We start from the raw sequence: 26,571 nt of genomic DNA on the forward strand, positions 1-26,571 counted from the left end.
TTTATTTTTGTTTGATTTTCATATTTCTTTATTTCCTGGTTCTTTTTCTTATTGCTTCTTTTTTCATTCATTTTCCCCTCCTTTTCTTACTCCAGTTTTTATCCCCCTCCCACTTTAAAACTTCTTTCTGTGATTCCCTTTTCTGCTGTTTCCTTTTACTTTGGTTTTCAAAACATTCCCCTTTTTAATTGCCTCCTCAAATCTCCAAGTTTTAATACCCATTCTTTTACCCCTTCACTTTCATTTAAGATGGCCTCTTCTTTAACCAGCTCCTCCTCTTCTGGCACTCCTTGTTGTTTATATATATATAGGTCTTGGTGTGTTCGGGTCTTTTCCTGTGTAAGATTGAGAGTATCTTGGCGATGTTTCGACGAGGTCCCACTCGCCATCTTCAGGCTGGTGCTTTCGGCTTTGTGCTTGTGCAAGCAAAGCATGACCGGAGATGCCGTCTCTCTATCAATACTGGTGGGGAGGTTGGCTGTGTTGTTATTTCTTGATTGGTTGATGGAATTGATGTTTGCAGATTGGTTGGCTTTTTCGTAAGAACATGTGTGGCTGAGGTATTGGCTGTGTGTCTATCAGCCTCCTGTGTTGTAACATCCTGGGTAATGGGCTGTGTGATGACCTTCGGAGTTCTATTGTTGTGACATCCTGGATCTTGTGCTGTATTCTCCTGGGTCATTGGCTATGTTGAAACGTCCTGAGGTTTTGTGGTGTAACCTCCTGAGTTCTGTCATGTGATATCCTGAGCGGATGGCTGTGATGTAATGTTCCAGGTTTTGGTTTGGCTCTGAGTTTGAGGTCTGGCTATATGTTCATGGCGTGTGTCAGTTTGCTTAGTTTGGGGGTCGGGGGTGTGGCAGCTGGTGATGCAGCCATGGCTTGGTTTCTAGACGGTGGTTGCCTTTCGTCTATGGGGTGGGTTTGGGTTTGAGTCTGGTGAGGGAGATTGGTGGTGGCGTCGTGTGTTGTTTTGGGTCTGGTGTTGGTTTTCGTGGCTGGGACTTGTTTGTTGATAAGGGCTAGTTTCCAGATGTCTGGTAGGCAGGAGGTATCGTCCCATTTATTCATATTATGGGGGTGTTTCTCTATTTCGATGGCTTCCCTGATTATTCTCTGGTTGAAGTGTTCAGTATTGGAGATTAATTTGGTTCCCTCAAAATTAATTTCATGTCCTGTGGCTTTAAGGTGCTGAAAAAGGGAGGAAGTATTTTCTTCTTTTCTGACTGCGTTCTTGTGTTCTGCGATGCGTGCATTTATTCTCCAGTTGGTTTGTCCAATGTATGTAGCTGGGCAATTGTTGCATGGTATTTCATAAACTCCTTGGTTTTCTAGCTGGATCTTGTCCTTGGGGTTTCTTAGGATGTTGACTATTTTTTGGTCAGTGCCGAAAGCTGTCCTGATATTGTGTTTGTGGAGAATTTTGCTGATTTTATCTGTGGTGCCTTTGATGTAGGTGAGGAGGGCGATTCCGTTGTCCTGTTCTGTGTCTCGGTTTTTGGGGGGTGTCTCCCTTAGGATTAGGTTGGTAATTGTGTTTCTTTGGAATCCGTTGGAAATTAATACATTAGTGAGGGTGTGTAATTCTGTTCTCAGGTGGTCTTTGTCAGCTAGGCGTTTGGTTCTGGAGATGAGGGTCTTGGCTATGGAGTTGATCTGTGCAGGGTGGTGATGGGATTGTGCGTTTAAGTAGTGGTTGGTGTGTGTTTTCTTCCAGTGGATGGTGTGTCCTAGGGAACCATTGGGTTTTTTGTAAATTAGGACGTCCAGGAAGGGAAGTTGGTTGTTGGCTTCTGTTTCCATGGTGAATTGTATTTTGGGTGTAGGCTGTTGAGATGTGTGAGGAAGTTGTCCAGTTTTTCTTTCCCATGTGGCCAAATTACAAAAGTGTCATCTACATATCTAAGCCAGAGTTTGGGTTTGTGTTCGGATTTGTCTGGAGCATTGGTTTCAAAGTGTTCCATGTATAGGTTAGCGATGACAGGTGAGAGAGAGGTGATCCCATAGATGCTCTTTCTATCTGTTTGTATCTTTGTCCATTGTGAATGAAGTATGTGTTGGTTAGGCAGTTGGTTGGTCAGATCTAGGATGTGCTTAGGGGGGTTGTATTTGTTTTGGATAGCTGTCAAGGCTTCTTTAATAGGTACTTGGATGAAGACGGATATGACATCGAAGCTCATGAGTAGGTCGCTGGGTTGTAGGTTTTGTTTCTTTATTGTTTCTATGAAGTTGAAAGAGTTTTGTACATGTGAGGTGATGGATTCTGTGTAGGGCTGGAGTTGTTTGGCAAGAAATTTGGCAAGATTCTGTAGAGGTGAGCCTATGGAGCTGACTATGGGTATGAGTGGTGTTTCTTCTTTGTGTATCTTGGGGAGGCCATAGAGCTTAGGGCATCTGGATGATTTTTCTCTGGGGATGATTCTTGGAGTAGGTTGGATAGTTTGGATTGGTAGTCCGATGTGTTCATCACGTCCGTGGTGTTGCCTTTGTCTGCTGGGAGAATGATTATGCTGTTGTCTTTCCTCAAGTTGGTGAGTGCTTTTTGTTCTTCCCTGTGTAAGATGCTTCTGGGTAGACTGCTGGAGCAGAGGACATTGGTGACTTCAAGTCTGATTTTATTGGCTACATCTGGGTTAATTTTGGTTAGGCTAGCTTCAACTCCGCATATGATGTTTTTGGTGGGGATGCATTTGGGGGTGATGGCAAAGTTGAATCCCTTGGAAAGGACATTGATTTCTGCTATGGTGAGGGTTCTGTCTGATATGTTGTGTACTGTTTGTTTCATGCGTTGTTGTGGGGGGGGGGGTTGGGCTTCTGGTGTTTCTCTAGTCCAAGACCCCGCTTACAAACCTCTAAATACAGACCCCACCACCTACCTGGAAAAAACCACCAAATCCAAAATAAAAGCCTCTCCCATCAGTGAAGAGATCCAGCAAAGAATCATCCCCAGAGAAAAATCATCCAGATGCCCTAAGCCAGTGATCCCCAACCTTTCTTATGCCGCGGCCCGGTATCCCCAACCTTTTTTATGGTGCGGCCCGGTACCGGCATTAGCTGGGCGCCGCCATCTTTTTGATGAAAAGTGCTTCCGGTGACCTCACCGGAAGCACTTTTCATCAAAAAGATGGCGGTGCCTAGCGCTTCCAGTGAGCTTTTCTGGGTAGAAATGGCTTTCTACCGGAAAAGCTCACGAAGCTAGCCATCTTTTTGATGAAAAGTGCTTCCGGTGAGCTTTCTACCCGGAAAAGCTCACTGGAAGCACTTTTTCATCAAAAAAAGATGGCGGCGCCCAGCAAACCAGTGGCCCGGTAAGACTTGTTCCACGGACCGGTACCGGTCCGCGGACCGGTGGTTGGGGACCCCTGCCCTAAGCTCTATGGCCTCCCCAAGATACACAAAGAAGACATACCTGTACCCGTGAAAATCTACGAAAACAAACATACGTACATACACACACACACACACACACACACACACACATTTCTTTACTCTTTAAGTCCACAATTGTCCAGTAATTTGATTCAACCAATGTCTTTAGAATTTATTTCCAACACAGCTTTTATTAATTCCTCCTTAGGTTTTTTCCAAATTCATTAAATAGTCCAATATCCATAAGTTTAAGTTTATGCCAAAATCACCAAACAATCCCAAGGTAATTTCTTCCTGCTTCTTTCTTTTGTTTTAATGTTCAGTATTTCCACTTTCCACTTTCCAGGGCAGAGATGGTATTCAGCAGGTTCTGACCAGTTCTGGAGAACCGGTAGGGGAAATTTTGAGTAGTTTGGAATACCACCTCTGACTGGCCCTGCTCCCATCTATTCTCTGCCTCCCAAGTCCCAGCTGATTGGCTGAGTCTTCTTTTGTTGCCCTGCACAGGAGAACGGAGTGGAAAGCAGGTGAGTGGAGTGGGGAGAGAATGAGGATTTTAAAGTATCCTTCCCCTGCCACGCCCACCAAGCCACACCACTCCCACCAAGCCACGCCCACAGAACTGGTAGTAAAAATGTTTGAATCCCACCACTGTTCCAGGGTCTCTATTTTGTTGTAACAAAGTTTCACTTGCTTTGAATTAAATTCAGCTTTTAAAAGAGCCAAATTTTCTTTTACCACTAGATGGCGCTCTCTGTTATATCAAAATTCTGCCCCCCCACCTTTTCTTCTCTATTTAGGGCTTTTAAAATCAAAAGTCCAATAAGTCCAAATATCAATTATTGTTTTTTTTTGTTTTGACACATTTAAGTTCAGCTTTAATTATGCCTATTTAGTGCCAAAATCATATATTTATCCAATTTAAAGAGATATCTTCTTCTGGCTTCCTCCTTTCAAAGTTCAAAGCCACTTTCAGCTGTCAAAAAAAATTTCTTCACTTTCTCTGGACACCGCTTTTATTATCTCTCTTAAAGATTTCTTAAGATTTTAATTCCAGGGTACCTTATGTTTAAATGTTGCACCTGGTTAGCCCAATTTCAAGCTGTCCTCTTCTTCACCATTCCTGCACAATCTTTGTCCCAGTCAGCTCTTCCTCTTCAGGGTGGCCATGTTTGACCACTGCTACAGCTGTCTTCAGAGAGGAATAAATTGCCTAGCCAGGGAGGGGAGTTGCGGCTCCCCCGATCCAGCTGGTGGTTTCCCCCTTCTTCACCACCCCTACAGGGTGGTTCTGGCCCAAAATGCAGATGATTGGGGTCCTCTGACGGGAGAGCATGAATTGAAGCCACGGATGATCATGGTCTCTGGTCCGTCAGCGAGGAGGATGCCACCGGAAGGGCAATGTCTTCTGAGTTCTGTTGGACCAGTTCATGGTTGTCTTCCTGGACAACATCCTTATCTATTCGTCCTCCCCATGGGAGTACTAGAACCATGCCTGGCAGGTCTTGTAGCACCTGCGATCAAATCACTTCTTCACCAAGCAGACTTCTTGGGCCACTGCATCTCACCAGAGGGGGTGGACTTGAATTGAGAGAAAGTGGAGGCTCTGTGACAATGATAGCTCCTGTGGCGGGTGAAGAACGTGCAATGTCTGTTGTAGTTCACCAATTATTATCGGACCTTTGTTCCCCATTTTGCCACCCAGACGGCTCCCTTGCCCACTTTACTCAAGAATGGGGTAAAGTTTCAGGGGTGGTGGTGAGAAACAAGGGGCCTTTGAGGCCATCAAGGCTGCCTTTGGCTCCAAGCCCATTCTCAAGCATCCTGATCCATTGCGACTGTTTGTCATCAAGATGGATGCATCAAATGTAGCCATTGGGGTCATGCTCCTCCAGGTCTATGCTCCTTGTTTCCATGTGCCTACCATTCCAGGAAGCTGTCAGCAGCAGAACAGAATTATATGATCTGGGACAAGGAGCTGTTGGTGGTCAAAGTCACCTTTGAGACATGGCAAATGTCAGCGTTCCAGAAAACCTCCATTCCAATCAGTAACTCCGAGATAAACATATCTCAAAATTACCTTTATTAGAATAGCACATGACACATCTGTGGAATCTTGAATCTAAAAGTTTTTGGGCTTTCCACAATTCCCCAACTACAAATCCATCCCCCCTTGGTCATCATCAAATCACATGGTCCAGTCACGAATCCGTCCAAAAGTAAGATCCTTATTTCATCCTGCACCATACTAAATGACCTTGAACTAACAAAAGAATTTTATTTTGTCTACTTAGAGCTACTGAAATTGAAATCACCCCCCTCCCACTTTCTCAGGCTATGTTGCAGCTTGGAATATAGCTTCCAAAGCTGACAGCGACACCACTTGGAGGGATTCCACCATCAAGTTGAGGTCTGCACCAACCATCGAAACCTGGAGCATCTAAGGACACTGAACCAGCAACAGGTGCCGTGGTCAATATTCTTTGCTTGGCTTAACTTCAGCGTGATGTATGTCCCTAGTGAGCGGAATCAGCAAGTGGATGCGCTGTCCTATAAGCCTGTATTCACTTTGAAAGAAGACAAGATACTGCCCAGGACAGTAATCCCTCTGGAATAGTTTGCAGCTTCCGAGAAGCCAGGATTCGAGAGGCGCAATGGTCGGATCCATTTGTGGAGGCTTGTCATTGGGGGTTGGCCAGTGATGGGGGAACTGCACCTCCATAGACATATACAGAGGACTTGTTACATTTCCATGAAAGCCTCTATGTTCCCTATGGACCCATCTGTGGCATTGTCCTGCATCAATGCCATGATAGCCTGGTGGCATATCACTTCGGGATTTTTAAGACATTGCACTTAGTGTTGCACATGTTCTGGTGGCCGCGACTTTGGCAACACCCTGCCGACTCACCCACTCATGAAGAGGGAAGCCCCGCTACCCCTAAGTTACCACAGGCCGTGGCCAAGCCGCACCTTCCAGGAACACCAGCTGAGCAGGGAATTTGGCTGCAACCCTCAGCTCAGAACGGATATGCAGTGGGAGTGGGGGTGGCTGCAAGACAGAAGGCTGCCTTCAGTCCAAGGAAGGGACTGCAGCCTCTGGGACTCCGTCTGAAGGAGTTGCATCAGTCGGGCAGCACCTTGAAAGCACTCCTGGAGCTTGGCTCTCTCTGTTAAGCAGCCCCAGTGAAGGAGGCACATCATCAGTGCAACTCCGCTGCCTCTCGGCAGACCCGCCCAGCCCAAAAGAGGTGAAGCAGCCAGCTAGAAAGGCTGAGTAGAAGTGATAAAGCACGCACAGGCCCAGAAGGCAAAAGATGGCCAATGTGAGTGGGGAAAGCCAGATCCACATTGGTCCCCTGGCTGTCCAGCCCAGCAGAGATGGGGGGAGGCATGCAATCCCAGCTGGGCTTGGGCAGCCATGGCACTGATGGGGATCCAGCTTTCCCCGCTCACAGTGGCTGCCTTTTCCCTGTTGGGAATGGGCGTGCTTTGCCTCCTTCGGGCTGGGCAGGTCTGGTGTTCCAGGTGGCAATGGCAGAAGCCTAATGGACCTGCGCAAGCTGCTGGCAGCCTCAGTGGTGCTGAGGTGCATCGGGTGCACAAGGGGAACATGCTCCATGTGTGGGCCAAGGACAAGATATGCAAAGGGACCAAGGAGATGACCAGCGGCGACCTGCTCTCCAAATGCAAGCAAAATAGACGGGATAGGGTAGGTAGGCCGATGGTGTCTGGCAGCAGCTGCCCCACATCATCCTTACCTTATCTTGGCCCTCATCAGCAGAGATGGGTGGCACAAGTGGGGCTGGTAGTGCGCATTACGTGCTTCTCCCCCATCTCTGCCCTCTGCCAGTGCTGATGCCATCATGCCTGTTTCTTGGAGGGCTACTTGTGGAGTCCCTGCTGCTGGACACCTCCTCCCCTGCACACACACTCCTAAAAGGCTGGTAAGTGTGGCTGTCCTGGAAATGGTAAGAGGCTGGCCCACATCACTTCAGCCCAGCCCATCACATCCCAGCAGGTGAGCATGTGCACAGGAGGAGGAGGGAGCACAAGGCACTTCGGCCTGGCACACGCCATCCCAGCAGGCATACATGTGTACAGGAGAAGGCGGGTGCACATACACATACACACATACCAACTGCCTCCTCCTGTGCACATGCATGACTGCCGTGATGGCATGCGCCAGGCCTGTGCGCGTGTGTGCCCACTGCCTATTTTGCTCCTGTGCACCTGCCAGGATGGGCTGAAGTGATGTGGGCCGGTCCCTTATCATTTCCAGGATGGCCATGCAGGCTGGATCCTACCACATCGCAGGCCTTGACTTTGACACCCCTGCCCTTAGTTTTATTCTAATAAGCAGACCCTGCATTTAGAGCCAGAAGAGATAAGGGGATATAGCAGCATATCACTTTGAGCTTGACCTCCTTTAAAGGCCTGACCTGGGCAGTGAATTAATCACTGAAAGGCCCAAATAAAAAAATCCATCTTTAAAAAGTTTTCGCTTGAACAGTACCAAGAAGGATATACTTTAATAACCATAAAGTAATACTAGAGTTATATAAGTAAATAAATGCATTAATATAACCTACCATAAGATCAAACTCTCCATTTTGGCCGGCAAAGAGCTGCAGGATGCCGTCCAGGCTGAAAACAGGGTGCAGGGATCACAGCAGGGTACTTCAGGAAGTGTCCATCCCATCTCCCCCCTCTGCTCCCCGTTCCACCACCACCCCACTCCCACCAGCCTGCAGAGAACTACAATGCTGATCCGGCCCTCAAAGAAATCCAGTTTGACACCCCTGCTCTAGATAGTAAAGGCAGGGCAGAGGGGGAGTACTCTCACACTTGCCAGCCTCTGTCTAAATCAGAGAGAGAGAGAGAGAGAGAGAGAGAGAGAGAGAGAGAGAGAGGGAGGGAGGGAGGGAGGGAGGGAGGGAGATTTGTGCACTCACCTTGGGTGAGGGATGGGTCCTCACTCACCCATGGGACCCTGTGATATAGAGGTGGTATTCAGCAGGTTCTGACCAGTTCTGGAGAACTGGTGACAGGAATTTTGAGTAGTTCGGAGAACCGGCAAATACCACCTCTGACTGGCCCCTCCCCCATCTAGAATAGAATAGAATTCTTTTATTGGCCAAGTGTGATTGGACACACAAGGAATTTGTCTTGGTGCAAATGCTCTCAGTATACATAAAAGAAAAGATACATTCGTCAAGAGTCAAGAATCATAAGGTACAATAATAATAGTAGTAGTAGTAATAATTACTACTAGTAATAGTAGTAATAGTAATAATAGTCACAGGGTACACTAAGCAATCAAATCATACTAGGAAACAGTCAGTATAAATCGTAAGGATACAAGCAACAAAGTTACAGTCATGCAGTCACAAGTGGGAGGGGATGGGCGATAAGGAGTGATGAGAAGTTTAATAGTAATAGTAATGCAGACTTTGTAAATAATTGGACAGTGTCGAGGGAATTATTTGTTTAGCAGAGTGATGGCATTCGGGAAAAATCTTATTGTGTCTAGTTGTTCGGGTGTGCAGTGCTCTATAGCATCATTTTGAGGAAAGGAGTTGAAACATGTCCAGGATGTGAGGGGTCTGTAAATATTTTCACAGCCCTCTTTTTGACTCATGCAGTATACAGGTACTTGATTGAAGGCAGGTTGGTAGTAATTGTTTTTACTGCAGTCCTAATTATTCTCTGAAGTCTGTGTCTGTCCTGTTGGGTTGCAGAAACCAGACAGTTATAGAGGTACAGATGACAGACTCAATAATTCCTCTGTAGAACTGCAGCTCAGCAGAAAATACATAAAAGAAAAGATACAGAGGAATACTTATGTATTCCTCTGTAGATCAGCAGCTCTTTGGGCAGTTTGAGCTTTCTGAGTTGGCGCAGAAAGAACATTCTTTGTTGTGCTTTTTTGATGACGTTTTTGATGTTAGGTGTCCATCTTAGGTCTTGTGATATGATAGAACCTAGAAATTTGAAGGTCTGTACTGTTGATACTGTGTTGTCTAGTATTGTAAGAGGTGGTAGTATGGGAGGATTTCTTCTAAAGTCTACCACCATTTCTACGGTTTTGAGTGTGTTCAGTTCCAGATTGTTCCAGTTACACCATGAGGCAAGCTGTACAACCTCCTGTCTGTATGCGGATTTGTCATCTTGAATGAGACCAATCACTGTTGTGTCATCTGCAAACTTCAGTATTTTAACAGATGGATCGTTTGAGATGCAGTCATTGGTGTATAGGAAGAAGAGAAGTGGAGAAAGCACACAGCCTTGGGGAGCCCCTGTGCTAATTGTACAGGTATCAGATGTGATTCTGCCTAGCTTCACTTGCTGCTTCCTGTCTGTTAGGAAGCTTATGATCCACTTACAAGTGTGTTCAGGTACCGCTAACTGGTTTAATTTAGTTAGAAGAATGTCTGGAATGATGGTATTGAATGCTGAACTGAAGTCTACAAAGAGGACTCTTGCATAGGAATTTGGAGATTCAATTCTATTCTCTGCTTCCCAAGTCCCTCCCCCAGGAGTGGGGTGGGAATGAAAATTTTCAGGGGAGTATCCTTCCCCTGCCATGCACACCAAGCTATGCCCACCAAGCCACACCCACAGAACCAGTAGTAAAAAAAATTTGATTCCCACCACTGCCGCGATACTTATTATACTATCCCTTCAATCTCTGACTGGATTTTGGCTCATTTCATCTCTAAGGATTGGCTGAAAAAGTTACCTCTCTTCTGCATATGGAAGGGAATGCCTTTGCAGAAATGGAGATCAAGTCAACAGCAGTTTCTGAAAGCATTGCATAGCTTCAATAGTTTGTCAGCTCAAATTGGAGTCAATATGTGTTAACACTTCAAGATAGACCAGACCAGGAAATCAAAGTTCTAAATGTTAATACTTTTACTATAAGGTTAAGTAGCATAATTTTCCAAGTCTGAATATGTTTGCCCACACCCTCCCTTTCTCTCCTTTAGGACTAGGGAATATCAGTTCTAAGATGCTTTTTTCAAATTACATTTCTGCTTGGATCCAAATTGGCAGCAGAGAGTTTCTGCATAGCTTTGCTGTCATCCTGTATCTACCAAGCTTGCCCACAGCTCACTTCTAGCATCTGTTGTTGAGGTAATTCCCTGTTAGGAGAATGAGCGCATACAGGGAGACGTATTTGAGAGTAGTGTTTGAATAATACACACACAGCACACAGATACACTGTACAGTAAATGTAGGGTTTTACTTTCAATAAAGGTTTAAGCAAAGTTCAAAATAGGCAGTCCAAAGTCATTCACAGGTTAAATCAGTCAGTTTTCCATCCAGGGATAATCCAGTAACAAAGTCCAGTGTCAAAAACAGTTCAGTATCAGACTTACATCAAATCCAGTAATATCAGTCAATTAGAAGAAATGGAGGAACGGCAATACTTTCCAACAGAAGGAAACAGATACTCACTCAGACACACTCTCTTCTGAGACTAAGACTAAGACAAACCAGGTATCTGGCTCCATCTTATGGCCATTTGAGTAACCACACCCAATTGTAGTTTTTAGCATGCTCTTAAAGAGACAGTATTAAAATGTCTATCCTGGTTTATATATTTCCATCCCAAATAGCTGTTAGGTTACTTACATTCCTAACAGCTGTTTCAGGCAAAAAGTGTTTGGTGCCTATGGGATGTTTACAAATGGATCCATCTGCTCCATTTCCAAGCATCCCATAGGTGCCCAAACATCTTTGCCCAGACCGAGAACTTACGCGGACCGGAAACTTCATTTCCTTGCAAAAGGGGTGCTTAAAAATGGAGCGGATAGCTTTTCACTTCTCCAGGTGAAAAGTGTTCTGGTGGGAGCAGAAAGGAGTTGGGGGGGGGAGCAGGAGAAAGGCGCCACAAACACTTTTCACGCTCGGAATGAAAGTTCCTGGGGTCCATGATCTTGTGAGAGTTCAGGCACCCAGCCTCTGCAAAAAAGGATAGGTGCCTGAACATGTGTGACATTATGGCACCTATCAACTGTTTTCCATCAACTCTCCTCTCCCTCAGGCACAGAAACCACAGCAGAGAGGAGATACAGATCTTGTAAGGTAAGTGAGTCCAGTGGCAGGATGGGAGGGAATTGTGGGGAGCAGGAGCAGTGGGAATAGGGTGAATGTTGCAGACCTCTGCAGTTGTTCGTAAGGGTGAACAACTGCCATGGTACTGTAACATTCGTAATTTCAGGGCTTGCTCGTAAACACTAGGGGGCGCTTATCTTATAAGTTCGAACAGGCACTAAATGAACACTTGTAACTTGGGAATTACCTGTAACTACATTCCTGAAGGCAGCCTTCTTTTAGAGTGAGGTTGTGTCCATGGCTGGCTGGGGAATTCTGAGAGTTGAAGTCCGCAAGTCTTAAAGTTGCTAAGATTGGAGACCTCTGGTCTAAGACTTCTGTGACTAGAAGTAGGGAGATCTGTTGGGAGTTAGGCAAGGGCACATCTTCAGCAAGGTGTCCCTAGATATGGAATTAACAATTCCTTGTGAGAATGATCTGAGCCTATCCCTCAAGTGGATATTTTTGTAATATCCTAAAAAGTGTGAGAGTTGAGAGTCACAAGTGCTTTGAGAGAGAAGCAAAATGGGATAATATAACTGATTAAAAATTTGGCACACGTGGCAACAATATCCACAAAACAGCCTTTCACTTCAGCAGAAAGAAGAGCAATTGGTATGTTGCTGACCAGTGAGAAATGTTAATTCAGTTTTCTTCCAGGATCATGCACAGTTTCTAAAAATACCATTGTTGAAAATCTTAAAAACTTTGGTGAAAAGACAGTATTAGTCAAATATTTTTTTAAAATAATGAGGTACCAAAATATCACTCCAGCTTTATTTAAATTCTACTTAGATATTTCAAAACATTTTTTATCTTTCAGAGAAAGAAAAACTCATTGAAACATGAAGGACACATCTCTGTTGCTTCTTTATGGGAACAGCACCTGACTTTAATGGATTTATCAAAGCTACAAACCAGTCCTCAGCCTTGGAAGACAACCTTAGCAATTAGAAATTCTATCCAAATTCTTTATGAGCAAGAACCTTAAATGTGCACTTCAACTATCCTGGCTAACCAGTTTTATATTCATGAATCTCTTTCTGTCACATTTATACTCTCCAGCTGAAATTGAGAGGCAGCACAAAAATGGTAAGGATCTACATCTTTATATCTGTTTTTCCATTATATGAAAAAAAAAATGGAATGAACTTTCCACCAACACCTTAACAATGTCTGAGGACTATATAGCAACACATTAGCAACTACCAGTAGTGTGGATGTGAAAAGAGTAGGTGGATGCAGTAAAAGTCAAATATTACTAAATCTCATGATAAATTATATAACAGGGCCTCCTACTTGATGTTGTGATCATTATTTATAATAAATGAAAGCTTACATTGTGGAGGGGGAAAAATCTACTTTAAAAGATAAGTCAAAAATCCATGAAAAGATTAGCCTCTAAGGCATTAGAGGATGAGTATAAAGGACTTGAAAAAGAGCTACAGATGTATTCTTTTCTTATTATATCTACAAAATGATTCTAGGATAGATTTGGGATGATAATAAAACAAATTAAGTAAAATATGATTATTTTGTAAAACATGAATGAATAAAAGTATAGTCAAATGATTAATAATGATATTAATGTATTTAATATTTGATTGAAAATACAAGATTATATACAATGTAATTGTAATTGAATACTACGAAATGGAAGCACAAAACAATCTGTAAACCAACCGGCACATTGTATGTATGTATGTATGTATGTATGTATGTATGTATGTATGTATGTATGGCATTCAGCTTTGTTTGGGTATTTTCCCACGTCATTGTAGTTGTGCTTTTAAAGTTGTAGCAACGTTTCGGCAGAATCTCATCTGCCATCATCAAGCTTCTGTATAGTATATATGGAAGATGACTTGATGTTTTTATGTTTTGTTTGTTTATGTTTGTTTTAAAAACCAATAAAAATTAAAAAAAAAGATAAGTCAAAAATCCTTTGGGAGAGGAAATTCAGCTTCATGTAATAGAAACAACTTTGATTTATCTCAGAATGTAGTCAGTGCATCCTGTAGTCAGAATGTAGTCATTATGTACTTTATTGCATTAAATGTCATTATTTAATTCATTAGAACTAATTTATTAAAAACTATAAAGAAAGTTTTTAGGTGTTTTTAGCTCCATGAGTTTTTGAATGAAAAACCCTTATTCTAATAAATTAGAATGTCTTAACTATTTTTCTTAATCCGTGTTGGATTGATTTAATAAAAACAACGAAATAAGCTTTAGTTTTATTAAATTAAGTAATACAATATGAATTTTAAGGAAAAAAATGACTGGGATATCTGAAAGAATGCTTATTCAAAGCTAGTCATGGATCTTTTGTAGCTGGAACTGTAATTTGGAGTAGGACCAGTCATATCATTTATTCAACTTTTGTTCCTTTTGATTTCAAATTCACATATTGTCATTATGATGCTAAATAATAGTGACTGCTCCTAATTAAACATGTACTGTTTAACACTAAGAGCAATTCTATAGCCACCAGTAATATTTTCCATCCATACAGAATATGTGGATTAGTTTATCAGTGCCTAACTTCTCTTTTACGGATTGTTCCTTTCTCATTGATCCCTGCACCTCTCCTTTCCTTTCCCAGATATTAGCAAACATTGATGCTTTCATCCCCTCCATTTTCCCATTATTTTCTTTGAAATGTAGGCTCCTCCTTTCTTCTTCCAACTTGTATCATTGCTGTGATGTTTCAATGATCAAAGTCAACAAACTGTCCTTTCTAAACTCCTCTGTAGAATCACAGAAACGTTGTACCAAGGGAAAACTGAGAGTGGAGTTGAAAAATACACAAGGAAAATGAAGGTGTAGGTTTAGTTATGGATGAAAGGGATGAAAAGTATGGCAATATTTATTATTAAATATTTATTAGCATCTCCTGGTTGCTGTGGGAAAATAAAGAAATACAAAAATGTAAAGTAAAATAAAAGTAGAAATATGCAGGCTAGCAATAGTTGCATGTTACATTTCTGTGATAGGTGATAATGGAAGAATCATGGATGAGTTTTAAGATAATCTGAGCATTATTCCCAATGAATAAGATAAAAGGTGAAGAATTATTTTTTTAGGTAGCAGTAACTGATGGCAGGACTAAGATATTGTGCATTTTGAATGCAAGAATGAATGAAAATGGTGATCATAAAATAAGCATTTGCTTAAGAAAAATATGTTTCAGATGCATGCTTTACTTATTAGCTTATTTATGCTTAACATATAAAAAAGAATGAATCAAGAAACATGATTAACATAAATACTTATGGTGAAAGATTACGATTATTAATGAACTCAGAATGATCAGAGTTCCAAACAGGAGCCTTGGGAAAAAATAAACATGGAAGAGAAATAAATAAATAAAAGAAATGGAATCAAAGTAGATTGAGAGAAACAATGGCTCCTGTATGAAATATTATTAGAATACAAGTTATTTCCCCAAAAGAATCACTAGAAAACAAAAGAAAAAAGCTACCTTTATCTCATATCCTTAATTTCTTTTGCTTATTATTTTTTATCCAGAATTTTATATTTGTTTCAAACAATTCCAATTAGACTTGGAAAAGACTACTTTGAAGATTTAAATAAAATTGTGTTGAATTATATATGGCAAGGTAAGAAAGCGAGAATAAAGTTAAAACTTTTGCAAGATGCTAGAATTAGAGGAGGATTTGGTTTGCCTAATTGGGAATTGTACTACCAAGCTACAAATCTGATGTGGGTTAAGGAATGGATAACACTAAGAAATGCTAGATTGGTGACATTAGAAGGACATGATCTGTTGTTGGGGTGGCATGCTTTTTTATGGTACAAAGGAACTAAAACACAGGGGTATTTTAGAAGACATTATATACGGGAGTCTTTGTGGTTAAACTGGGAGAAGGTTAAAAGACAATGTTATTTGAAAATTCCAGTCTGGTTATCGACTATTGAAGCATTTTCGTATCCTATAATATACAAAAAGTGCTTCACACCATATTGATTATATGTATGTATGTCTGTGCGCGTATACACACACCTATATACATGCATGCATGCATGCATACATACATACATACATACATACATACATACATAATGTCTTACAATATTAGATACTGAATACTGTGTATAGTTTTGGTTTTGTTAACTTAATGTCACTATTATTTAGTCCTTGTAATTTACTAAAAGTCTGACCTGCTGAATTTTCTATTTTATTTTATGCAGATTTTAAAAAGCAAGTAATGGAGTAAAAAAAAAAGTAACTCTATCTTACATCACCTGAAGGAAACAAATTTTCAACCATCAGTTCAAGTAACAGCATTGACAGCGGTAATAAGCTACAATCTAACATGGTATATGCAATTCCACCAATTTCAAAGAAACATATACCTCTAGGCAGTTTGCATTTTAATTAAAGTGAGAAGAGAAAGGCACAGCAATAGAACAGATCTGGAAAAGAAGCAGTCTGGTTACATTTAAGAGACAAAACAGTGCCACAAACAGAAAAATAAAAATAAGGCAAGATAGTCAAATTAATTATATTCTGTTCTTGGATTCATCGTAATTTGCCAAAGCTACTCTGACTAGGGCTGTGCCATGCAGTTATAGTACATGATATTGACTTCATTTGCAAAAGAAGAAGTTGTTGCTGGGGAGGGGGTGGAGGATTCTGCCCTCCATCGGCAGCTAGGAATCCTAGAATCACCCTGTTGAAAAACACAAAGAACTGCATCTTTGTGACTTGTTTTCTTCATTTCTATCTTGCACCAAATCATACTACATGGAAAGTGAAAACAACACTGGACTGACCTATTTCTACTTTCATCCCTTTTCAACCATCCCAGAGGTGAGATTGTTGATGTTTGTTTTTTTCCTAGTTTTGTTCCTGCTCAGTCTTTTGGTGAATCCTGCTGTCTTACTCGGTGTGCACAATGAACGCTCCCTCCACACACCCATGTATTTCTTCTTGTCGAGCTTGGCCATGCTGGAAATAGTCTATTCTTTTGTCCTTGCTCCCCTTACCCTAGCCAACCTCCTCTCTGCAAAGAAACCCTCCATCTCCTTGCCTGGGTGTGGCACCCAGATGTTTTTCTTCATCTTCTTGGGAAGCAGTGACTGTTTCTTGCTATCCGTCATGGCTTATGACCGCTATGTGGCCATCTGCCAACCTCTGCGCTATTCAAGCATTATGAGCTGGAAGGTGTGCACTGCCCTTGTAGCTGGGACCTTCACCATATGCTGCTTGTTTGGCATGCAGATCACTATCTTGATATTACGCCTCCCATTCTGTGGCAACCATGAAATCAATCACTTTTTCTGTGACTTCCCGGCTGTCCTAAAACTAGCCTGTGGAGATACTCATGCTCATCATGCCACATTCTTCATCATCTGTGCCATTGTCATGGTTATTCCATTTCTCCTAATTTTGATCTCTTACATCTTCATAGTGAGGGCCATCTTGCGAATTAGCACCACTTCTGGTCGGCAACGGGCTTTCTCTACTTGTTCCTCTCACTTGATGCTTGTCATTATGCAGTACGCCTGTGCCAGCGTAACATACCTGCGGCCTGGCTCCAGGTACTCATCACAGGAAGGTCAGGTGGTGTCTATATGCTATACCTTTGGCACACCCGTGTTAAACCCCCTGATCTATACCATGCGGAACAGGGAGTTAAAAGATGCACTGACCAAAATCCTGAGAAAGTATCTGCTGTGCAAATGAAGGGTGTAGCAATCCCAACTAGCACCACCGTGTGGTAGAAATACAATGCAAGATGTTGCAAAAGAACACAACGTATGGGACTGAAATACTTATTCAAGTTTTATAAACATAATATTTCCACTGATATTTCACAAGCATTCTGACTTATTGATCAAAATGGAATTTTAGTTTCTTCTAGGAAAAGTAAGAAATGTTGCTTACTGAAGCTAATGGGTCGTCTGTGGAGCTTGTTTTATATGTAGAAGTCAACATTTTATTTCCAGGTGGCAGTTTGAGAAGCATGCCAAAATGTTATTGCTTGCAGTAGATATTAACTGTCTTTTCTCCTTTTGTCATCAAATTCTGAAGAAAATAAGTGGGCCCCCCCCCCCCCCTAAAATGGATAGGAGACCAAAAAATACATGCTTGAAAAAGCAGCTCTCTGTATTGAGTCTGGAATCCACATTACGTATCTGATATTAGCACAATTGAGAAAGTCCAGAAATATTTCACAAGAAGAGTTCTCCACTCCTCTACTCGTGTAGAATACCTTATGCCACCAGACTTGAAATTCTAGAACTAGAAAACCTTGAATTACGCCGTCTTCGGTCTGACTTAAGCATGGTATATAAAATCATACATTGCAATGTCCTACCTGTCAGTGAATACTTCAGCTTCAACCATAACAACACAAGAGCACACAATAGATACAAACTCAAAGTAAACACCAAACTTGATTGCAGGAAATACGACTTCAGCAATAGAGTGGTCAATGTCTGGAATACTCTACCTGACTCTGTAGTTTCTTCCCAAACCCCAAAACTTTAACCTTAGACTGTCTACTATTGACCTCACCCCTTTCCTAAGAGGTCTGTAGGGGCGTGTAAGCGCACCAACGTGCCTACGTCCCTGTCCTATTGTTTCTCTTATTCTTTTATTTTTCATATATGTACCCATTTCATGTATTCACAACTATGTATACTCTTATACTTATTATCTTGTAAACAATTGGCAAATCAAATAAATAAATAAAATAAATAAATAAAATATAGAGAAACAGGGCAAAGGTATAAGAATTGAAAGTATAAGCCTGTTTAGAGATAATGGGTGAAAACTTAATTGTAAAAGGAATTCTGCAAAGGTACATAAGATAGTATTGTTATATTACAAATAGAAATAATTTTTGAAAATATGCTTAAAATGATGGATAAAATATTTATTGTAATCTAGTGGAATGTTTGTTAATAAACAAATGAAATAAAGTGAACGAGAGAATTAAATTAGGAAAGGATGGGAACATTTTAATTATTATTAATGATTTATAAAATATAAGTGAAGAGAAATATGGGAAAAAAATTAATTATGGAAAGTTTATAAGTGTTCCCAAGGAAGTATGATATTTAATTGAAAAGAAAGGTTAAAGATGTTAAGATTTTAATGAATTTTAATGATAGAATTGAATTGAAATGGAATGAGTGTTTTATTTACATATATAATCTTTTTTTAAGAATATAGTGTGTATTTTAAGAATGTACCAAGCAGAATTCAATTGGAAGTTATGTATTATATTGAATGTTATAATCTTAAAGGTATACATTGAAGCTTAAATAAGAGTTGAATGGATAAAATTAAAAGATATAAAGGTATCATACTCCAATTAGTAACTACAGGAGAAAATTTGTTTAATGAGAAAAAATAACATAAAATTGAAACAGGACAGACAAAAGTATAAATATAATGATTTGAATTGAGATAATCAAAATAAAGTTGAGAAAATTAAAAGAGGGGAAAAACTGTGTAGAAAATGTAAAACAGTAATAAGATATGGAATAGAACACAAAAATGAGCATGAAATTGAGTTTGTGTCTGTATAAAGAAGTATAACCAGGGACCATGCTATTTTCAAAAAAAGATGTTTTATTTGTATTATGTTCTTTTTGTGAAAACCCAAATAAAATTTTCAAAAAAAAAAAAGAAGAAAAGCAGCTGTCTAAAAACTGAGCAGACAATAGGGCCCACTGAGAATCAGTTTGTAGATTTGTTAATTGAAAAAAAAATTAAAAATTTCAATTACCACTAAAATTAATGTTTTTAACTGGATGTATTGTTATGTTATTGTTTTTTAATGAGATTTAGTACCAGTGTATAATTTTCTGCACTATATGCTTATATTTTGGCTTTTTCTGAAAATTTAACATTGTTTGAAAACTTTACTTATCTCTGCTTTTTGCAGAATCCTAAACCTTCCTGAATGGAGCTGGAAAAAAATTAAATCAGGAAGCTTTGAAAGCAATCTATTAGTTGATTTACTTCAAAAATCAGTATTAAAGATAGTGACAGTAGGTTTCCCTTTTATTAGTACATTTGAATCTCAGCTTTTAACTCTTTCTCAATTCTTTGCACTAAGTAAGGTAAAGGCAAAGGTACCCCTCACACATGCATGCTAGTCGTTTCCAGCTCTAGGGGGCGGTGCTCATCTCCGTTACAAAGCTGAAGAGCCAGTGCTGTCCGAAAACGTCTCCAGGGTCATGTAGCCAGCATGACTAAATTCCAAAGGCGCACAGAACGCTGTTATCTTCCCACCAAAGTGGTCCCTATTTTTCTACTTGCATTTTTACATGCTTTCGAACTGCTAGGTTGGCAGAAGCTGGGACAAGTAACGTGAGCTTACTCTGTTACGCGGCGCTAGGGATTCAAACTGCTGAACTGCTGACCTTTCTGATTGACAAGCTCAGCGTCTTAGCTACTGAGCCACCGCGTCCCTCTGCACTAAATAAGCACTGCCTTTTTTTTCTGTTCCTAAGCAAAGATAGCATCCCTTAACCAGAGCTACCTCTGGGTCTACCAAAGACTGCTTCCCGAAGAAGCTGAACCTGACTATCAAGCTAGTTATTATTTAATCCAGTGTTTCTCAGTTTTGGCTGGCATCAACTCCCAGAATTTCCAGCATGGGGAATTCTGAGGGTTGAAATCCCCACTTTTTAGAACATAGAATCATAAGGGTGGAAGGGATCTCAGAGGTCTTCTAGTCCAGGAGACATTATACCGGCAATCCCCAACCTTTCCAGCTTTGCAGACAACCGAGGGGTGGAGGGAGACGGAGTGGTTATGTGTGAGTTGCAGGCAAATGCTCATGCAGCTTCATTTGTATGAGCAGCAAGCACATGTGCAAGCCACTTGCACAAATTGAGCTTCGTGTATGCCCTTGCTTGCTACTGATGCAGGTAGAGCTGTAGTGGGCCACGGCCTGGGTGTTGGGGACCCCTGCCTTACACCATCCCACTCCAATGGTTGTTCACTCTATTTTTGAAAACCTCCAGAGCTGGACCACCCACAACTCCAGGAGGCAAGCTGTTCCACTGATGGTTCTCAGTGTCAGAAAATGTCTCCTGAGTTCTAGGTTTAATTTAATAAGTTTTTGCCATTTTTTTGATCCTGCCTTCTCGTGCTTTGCAAAAAAAAGTCAATCCCCTCTTCTCTGTGATAACCCCTCAAATATTGGAAGACAGTTATCATGTTCCCCCCTCAATCCTTCTCTCCAATAGGCTAGACATTCCTAGCTTCCTCAATCATTCATTGTACAATTTAGACCTCCAGACCTTTTTATCATCTTTGTTGCTCTTCTCTGCACACAGTGCCATTTTTGTATGATGGTGATCAGAACTGAATGAAATGTTCCAAGTGTGGCCTCACTAATGCGGTGTAAAATGGCATTATCACTTCTCGTGTTCTTGATGCTATCCCTCTATTCACGCAGCCCAAGACTGCACTGGCTTTTTGGGCAGCGGCAGCACATTGCTGGCTCAAACTTATGTGGTCGTCTTAAAAATAATCTCAAAGTCACCAAGGTTGAGAAACACAGGTTTAATCCGTTGAATAATTTTGCACTGTTACAGCCATAGAGCTGGACGTGTATTTTCAGGATTTTCAAGCCCATCTATCAAATAACTGGAGTAGCAGTCTAATTTGAAAGAGGTTCAGGCAAGGCCCAATCTTTAAGTGGAAGGATTGTTAGGCTTCTAACCGAGAAAGCCAGAAATCTTGCAGGTAGAGATTTAAGGACACTGCTTTCTAATAAACATGTTTATTGCAAGGACTAAGGGAGCCATTAAAAAGAAATCCAGCCAGGATCATGTAACATACAAGTCAGGTAATTTTATTTATGTGTAACATTTATATGTTTATATGCCCATCTTGTACTGAGCTCCGGGCGGATTGCAATCAACAAATTTCATGTGCCTTTTACTCCTGCCCCTGAGGCACAATGGTAGCCTTATTGTCTTGAATTGGAGGAGGGGAGCCTTATTCTTGTAATGGTCTCAGGCTGTTTGCTTCTTGCTAGAGCTGGCCCTCACTTTGTGTGCTGAAGGACTCTCCTGAGCTCTCCTTCTGGCACCCAATTAGCACCACCTGCCTTGTGGCTAGATAGCATTTACTACTCTGCCTTGAATCTGCCACTTAGGGAGTTGCCTTAATCCTGATCAGTGAGAAGGTTAACCTAGGGATTCAGTGGTGGGATTCAAATTTTTTTTATTACAGGTTCTGTGAGCGTGGCTTGGTGGGTGTGGCATGGCTTGGTGGGCGTGGCAGGGGAAGGATACTGTAAAATCTCCATTCCCACCGTACTCCTGGGGGAAGGTTACTGCAAAATCCCCATTCCCTCCCCACCCCACTAACCTGCTTTCCAGCTCTGTTCTCCTGTGCAGGGGAACAAAAGAAGACCCACCTGATTGGCTGGGACTCGGGAGGCAGAGAATAGATGGGGGCGGGGCCAGTCAGAGGTGGCATTTGCCAATTCTCTGAACTATTCAAAATTTCCGCTACCGGTTCTCCAGAACTGGTCAGAACCTGCTGAATAAAAAAATCTGGAACAGACAGCAGCCTACTAAAACATTCCATTTTTGTCCCTGATTATATATGGTCATATTTTTTTTTTTACTTACTGTTGTCAGATTTTCTATTATATTCTATTTCTATGACTTCTCAAAGGTTTGAATGGACACAGATTTTTAAATTACAATTGTAGCACTGTCTTAGATCCCGAACTGAGTGTACTTTAGATTGGGGCTGTTGCAGAGGAATAACCTAATAGATAGAAAGTGATAGAAAACAACTGGCAGGATAAGAATACACATTATTAGAATTCAGGATATTTGGGCTGAGATCAGGGAGACCCAAAGTGAAGCTGCACTTGACATGGAATTCACTGGGTGACTTTGGCCTATTTTTATCTCAGTCCAATGAGGGGAAAATAAAGTGTGGAGAGATTCTGCCGTGTACCCTCAAGTTTCCTCAAAAAAGATAGGGTATAAGTATACAGATAGGTCTAGAATTACCGCATTCTTTCTTAGCATGTTTCCTAAAAAATCCAGCTGGAGAAACTGTTCATGTCAGGCAGGCGTTTAGAAGGCTGAATTACTCTTGAAAGAGTCCGTATGGTTCATAAGCGGGAAGGAATATTTAACCACAAATGTGCTAGACAATCATGAATAAGCCACTATGGCTCATCTCCCAGGCCGAGGGAGACAATATGAGCCTGTCTTGTGAGGCTACTGCATGATGGAATGCTAAATCTGATCCCGCCCAAATGCTAAAAACAAGTTTATGCTTAATAGTCCTAAAAAAGCTAAAAGGGAAAAGCATAGCTGTACCATTTCAGAGGGGCTATCAGTGTTGATTGGCAGGGAAATGGATAGGATCGCAGGCAGCTAAGATGGCTTTTCTACCCTGCAACTGTACAAAGTCTATTTGTCAGCTAGCAATGGAATGCTGATCTTCAGGATTCCAAGGATCACTCTTGGAAGTAGGCAGTTCTCTCTAATACAATGGATTTTTTCTTTATGTAGTGTTTGAGGTGGCGGGGAGGGAGGATTTTAAATAAGGCAGGGGTGTCAAACTCATTTTCATTGAGGGCCGCATCAGGGTTGTGTTTAACCTCGGGGGGACTGGGGGGGCACGACCAAGGGTGTGTGACTTACTCGACATCCACATGCGCAGGGGTGGGATTCAAATTTCTTAAGAACCGGTTCTGTGGGTGTGGCCTAATTTGTGGGTGTGACTTGGTGGTCACGTAACTGGCTGGGCATGGCCTGTATGTAAATATTGTAAATATTTATGTAAAGATTGAATTTTTTATAAAAAAAGAGCAACTTTTACCCAAAATCAGGCAAAGCAGCCAGGCAGATTGAGTTGTTCACAGAATCACAGATTCACTCAGAGAGCTACCTTTCTGCAATCTGCTGCCTGAGTCTGCACTGAAAAATAGAAGCTTCAGTCCCAAGGAAGGTTCAGCTTTGCTTTTAGATTAGCTAGAAAGCAAGAAATCCAACAATTTCCTGCTTTTGAGCTTATCTAAATCTCCTGGCACAGCTGATAGTCGGAATAGCTGATGGTCAAGGGAAAAAAGGAAAAATAGCAACTTACCAAAAATTAGGTGAAAGCACAATGCAGGCAAGTTGGATGGCGCGCAGGCCAGGTAAGGAGTGAGTGGGTGGGGAGGGGCCAACCAGTGGCGCGATTTGCCAGTTCTCCGAACTGTGCAGAATTGTAACAACCGGTTCTATAGAACTGGTCCAACCAGGTAGAATCCCACCCCTGCATCAAGCTCCATTTTTGCTGGCATAGGGCTACAGGAGGCCATCACAGTCAAAAACAGAGCTTGGAAGGACTATGTGTGGCCCTCCTGAGCTCCATTTTTGCTGGAAGAAGCACCACAGGCCGGTCCTTCACTGTTTCCAGGGTGGCTCCACAGGCCAGATCTACTGTAAGCACCCTGAGCCTTGAGTTTGATACCCCTGCTCTAAAGTTTTCATCTTTCAAGAGTAGGGAGGTCTTTCCCAATTCCTGGAAAGAAAAGATGGCACTAGGGAACACAAATTGGAAAAATGTTTGCTGGGAGAACACAGAAGACTTTACTTTAAGGAAAGTGCTTTTCAAATAGGGTATACATGTTGTCCTCGACTTACAACAGTTCATTTAGTGATCATTCAAAGTTACTACTGCACTGAAAAAAGTGACATGACTATTTTTCACACTTATGACCATTGCAGCATCCCCAGGGTCATGTGATCAAAATTCAGATGCTTGGCGACTGACTCATATTTATGACAATTGCAGCATCCGGGAATCCTGTGATTCCCCTTTTGTAACCTTCTGACAAGCAAAGTCAATGGAGAAGCCAGATTCACTTAACAGCCATGTTACTAACTTAGCAACCACAGCGATTCACTTGACTATAGCAAGAAAGGTCATAGAATGGAGCAAAATTCACTTAACAAATGTTTCACTTAGCAACAGAAATGTCAGGCTCAGTTGTGGTCGTAAGTTGAGGACTACCTGTAAATTTAAAGGAGCCAGGCAAGATTGTGATGGACAATATGCCACTTCTACTTGTGGCAAATTTCAGAGATGCTAGCACTTATCCAGAATTCATTTTCCTTGGAAGAAGGTAATTGGAGGTTTTGACACACCTGTGGAATTATAGACATTCCAAGAGAATTCTATTCTCAACCCATTACATTTTTACAAGAATTCATGTGATTCCGCAGAAAGCAGTTTCTTATTTTTCTTTTCTATCTCTAGTATACATTTCTAGTTCCAGCTATAAACAGACCCTAGTGATACCTTTTGTTGAATCTTAGAAAGGGAAGAATTCAGAGGTGGGTATTCAGCAGGTTCTGACCAGTTCCAGAGAACCGGTAGCAGAAATTTTGAGTAGTTTGGAAAACCAGCAAATATCACCTCTGACTGGATATTTTACAGTATCCTTCCCCTGCCACACCAGCAAGCTACGCCCTCAGAACCAGTAGTAAAAAAATTTGAATCCCACTACTGGAAGGATTAGTATCCATTTTCTCACTGGCTGCTTCAGCTCCTATTGATCCCAGTTGATTGCTCATGTATTTTTGACCATCTGTTGTCATTTCTTTAATCCTCATAACAACAATCCTGAGTGATCAGGTTGATTTGGGAGAGCGAAGGCCTGGTGTAAATTCAACCAGTGAACATTCATGGGGGATAAACAACTTGAATACGTTGCCAGTATAACATCAACATTACGCCACACTGTTCCTTTTCTAACCGCTGAAACATAATCACGAGTATCCATGACTTAGCACAAACAGGAGTATCGGCTTTTAAGAGATAGAATTTTAAATTAGATATCATTTAGATGACTTTATTCAGAGAAAACTTTAGCTCCGAAGAATTAAAAGAAACCTTGAAAGATCACACATAATCCCACTTTACATTCATACAAGAATGAACCAATGCATACAGGTAGTCCTCAACTTACGACCACAATTGAGCCCAAAATTTATGTTGCTAAGTGAAACATTTGTTAAGCAAGTTTGCTCCATTTTATGACTTTTCCTGCCACATTCACTGCAGTTCTTAAATTAGTAACGTAGTTATTAAGCGGAGGAGTAATACCTCCTTTAAAAACCTTGTTCCAACAGAACCGACTGGTAGCACCTCGTAAGGGCCCCTTTCCAGAGTTACAGGAGAAGATGGTCAACAGTTTTGAAGGCAGAAGTGGGCTTTATGCTCCAATGGCAGATAAAATGGTAGAACCATCTTCTAGGAGAAAGGAAACTCTGATTTCAAACCTCCATTGCCTTGTGGCTATATCTATTATTGGAAAAGGCTTTTTAGGAGTAGTTTGTCGTGTACCACTGAATCAAAGGCTTTACAGAAGTCTATGTAGATTGCGTCTATTGCTTTGCCCTGGTCGAGTTCTAGGACCAACTCTCTTCATACTCTACATAAACGACCTCTGTGATCATATTAAGAGCAATTGCGTTCTCTTCGCTGATGATGTAAAGCTGTTCAATACCACAGACAATACTGCTACCCTACAAAAAGATCTTGACTATGTATCTGAATGGTCAAACAAATGGCAACTTCAAATCTCAACAAATAAATGCTCTGTCTTACATATTGGCAAAAAAATCAGAAAATAAAATACAAGCTGAATAGTCAAGATCTTGTTGATGACCCAAGCTCTGTAAAGGACCTTGGAATACTCACCTCTAATGATCTAAGTGCTAGAGCCCACTGCAACTACATAGCCAAAAGGCATTAAGAGTTGTTAACCTAATCCTACGTAGCTTTTTCTCTGGTAATATCACACTACTAACCAGAGCATACAAAACATTTGCTAGACCAATACTCGAATACAGTTCATCAGTCTGGAACCCTCATTACGTATCTGATATTAGCACAATTGAGAAAGTCCAGAAATATTTCACAAGAAGAGTTCTCCACTCTTCTACTCGTTGTAGAATACCTTATGCCACCAGACTTGAAATTCTAGAACTAGAAAACCTTGAATTACGCCGTCTTCGGTCTGACTTAAGCATGGTATATAAAATCATACATTGCAATGTCCTACCTGTCAATGAATACTTCAG

The 26,571-nt window shown here is 41.3% G+C and overlaps 1 protein-coding gene across 1 annotated transcript; it reads left to right on the top strand.

Annotated features, from left to right (window-relative positions):
• Positions 1–16,240: 16,240 nt before the first annotated feature.
• Positions 16,241–17,182, top strand: LOC113423824 (olfactory receptor 10V1). Its single transcript, XM_026685382.2, has one exon. It carries the CDS (start codon positions 16,241–16,243, stop codon positions 17,180–17,182), a length of 942 nt encoding a protein of 313 aa, XP_026541167.1.
• Positions 17,183–26,571: the final 9,389 nt, after the last annotated feature.

This window comes from Notechis scutatus, chromosome 1, assembly GCF_049901735.1.
Source record: "Notechis scutatus isolate UNSWTSFEM ecotype Mainland chromosome 1, rNotScu1.2, whole genome shotgun sequence".
NCBI lineage: Eukaryota > Metazoa > Chordata > Lepidosauria > Squamata > Elapidae > Notechis > Notechis scutatus.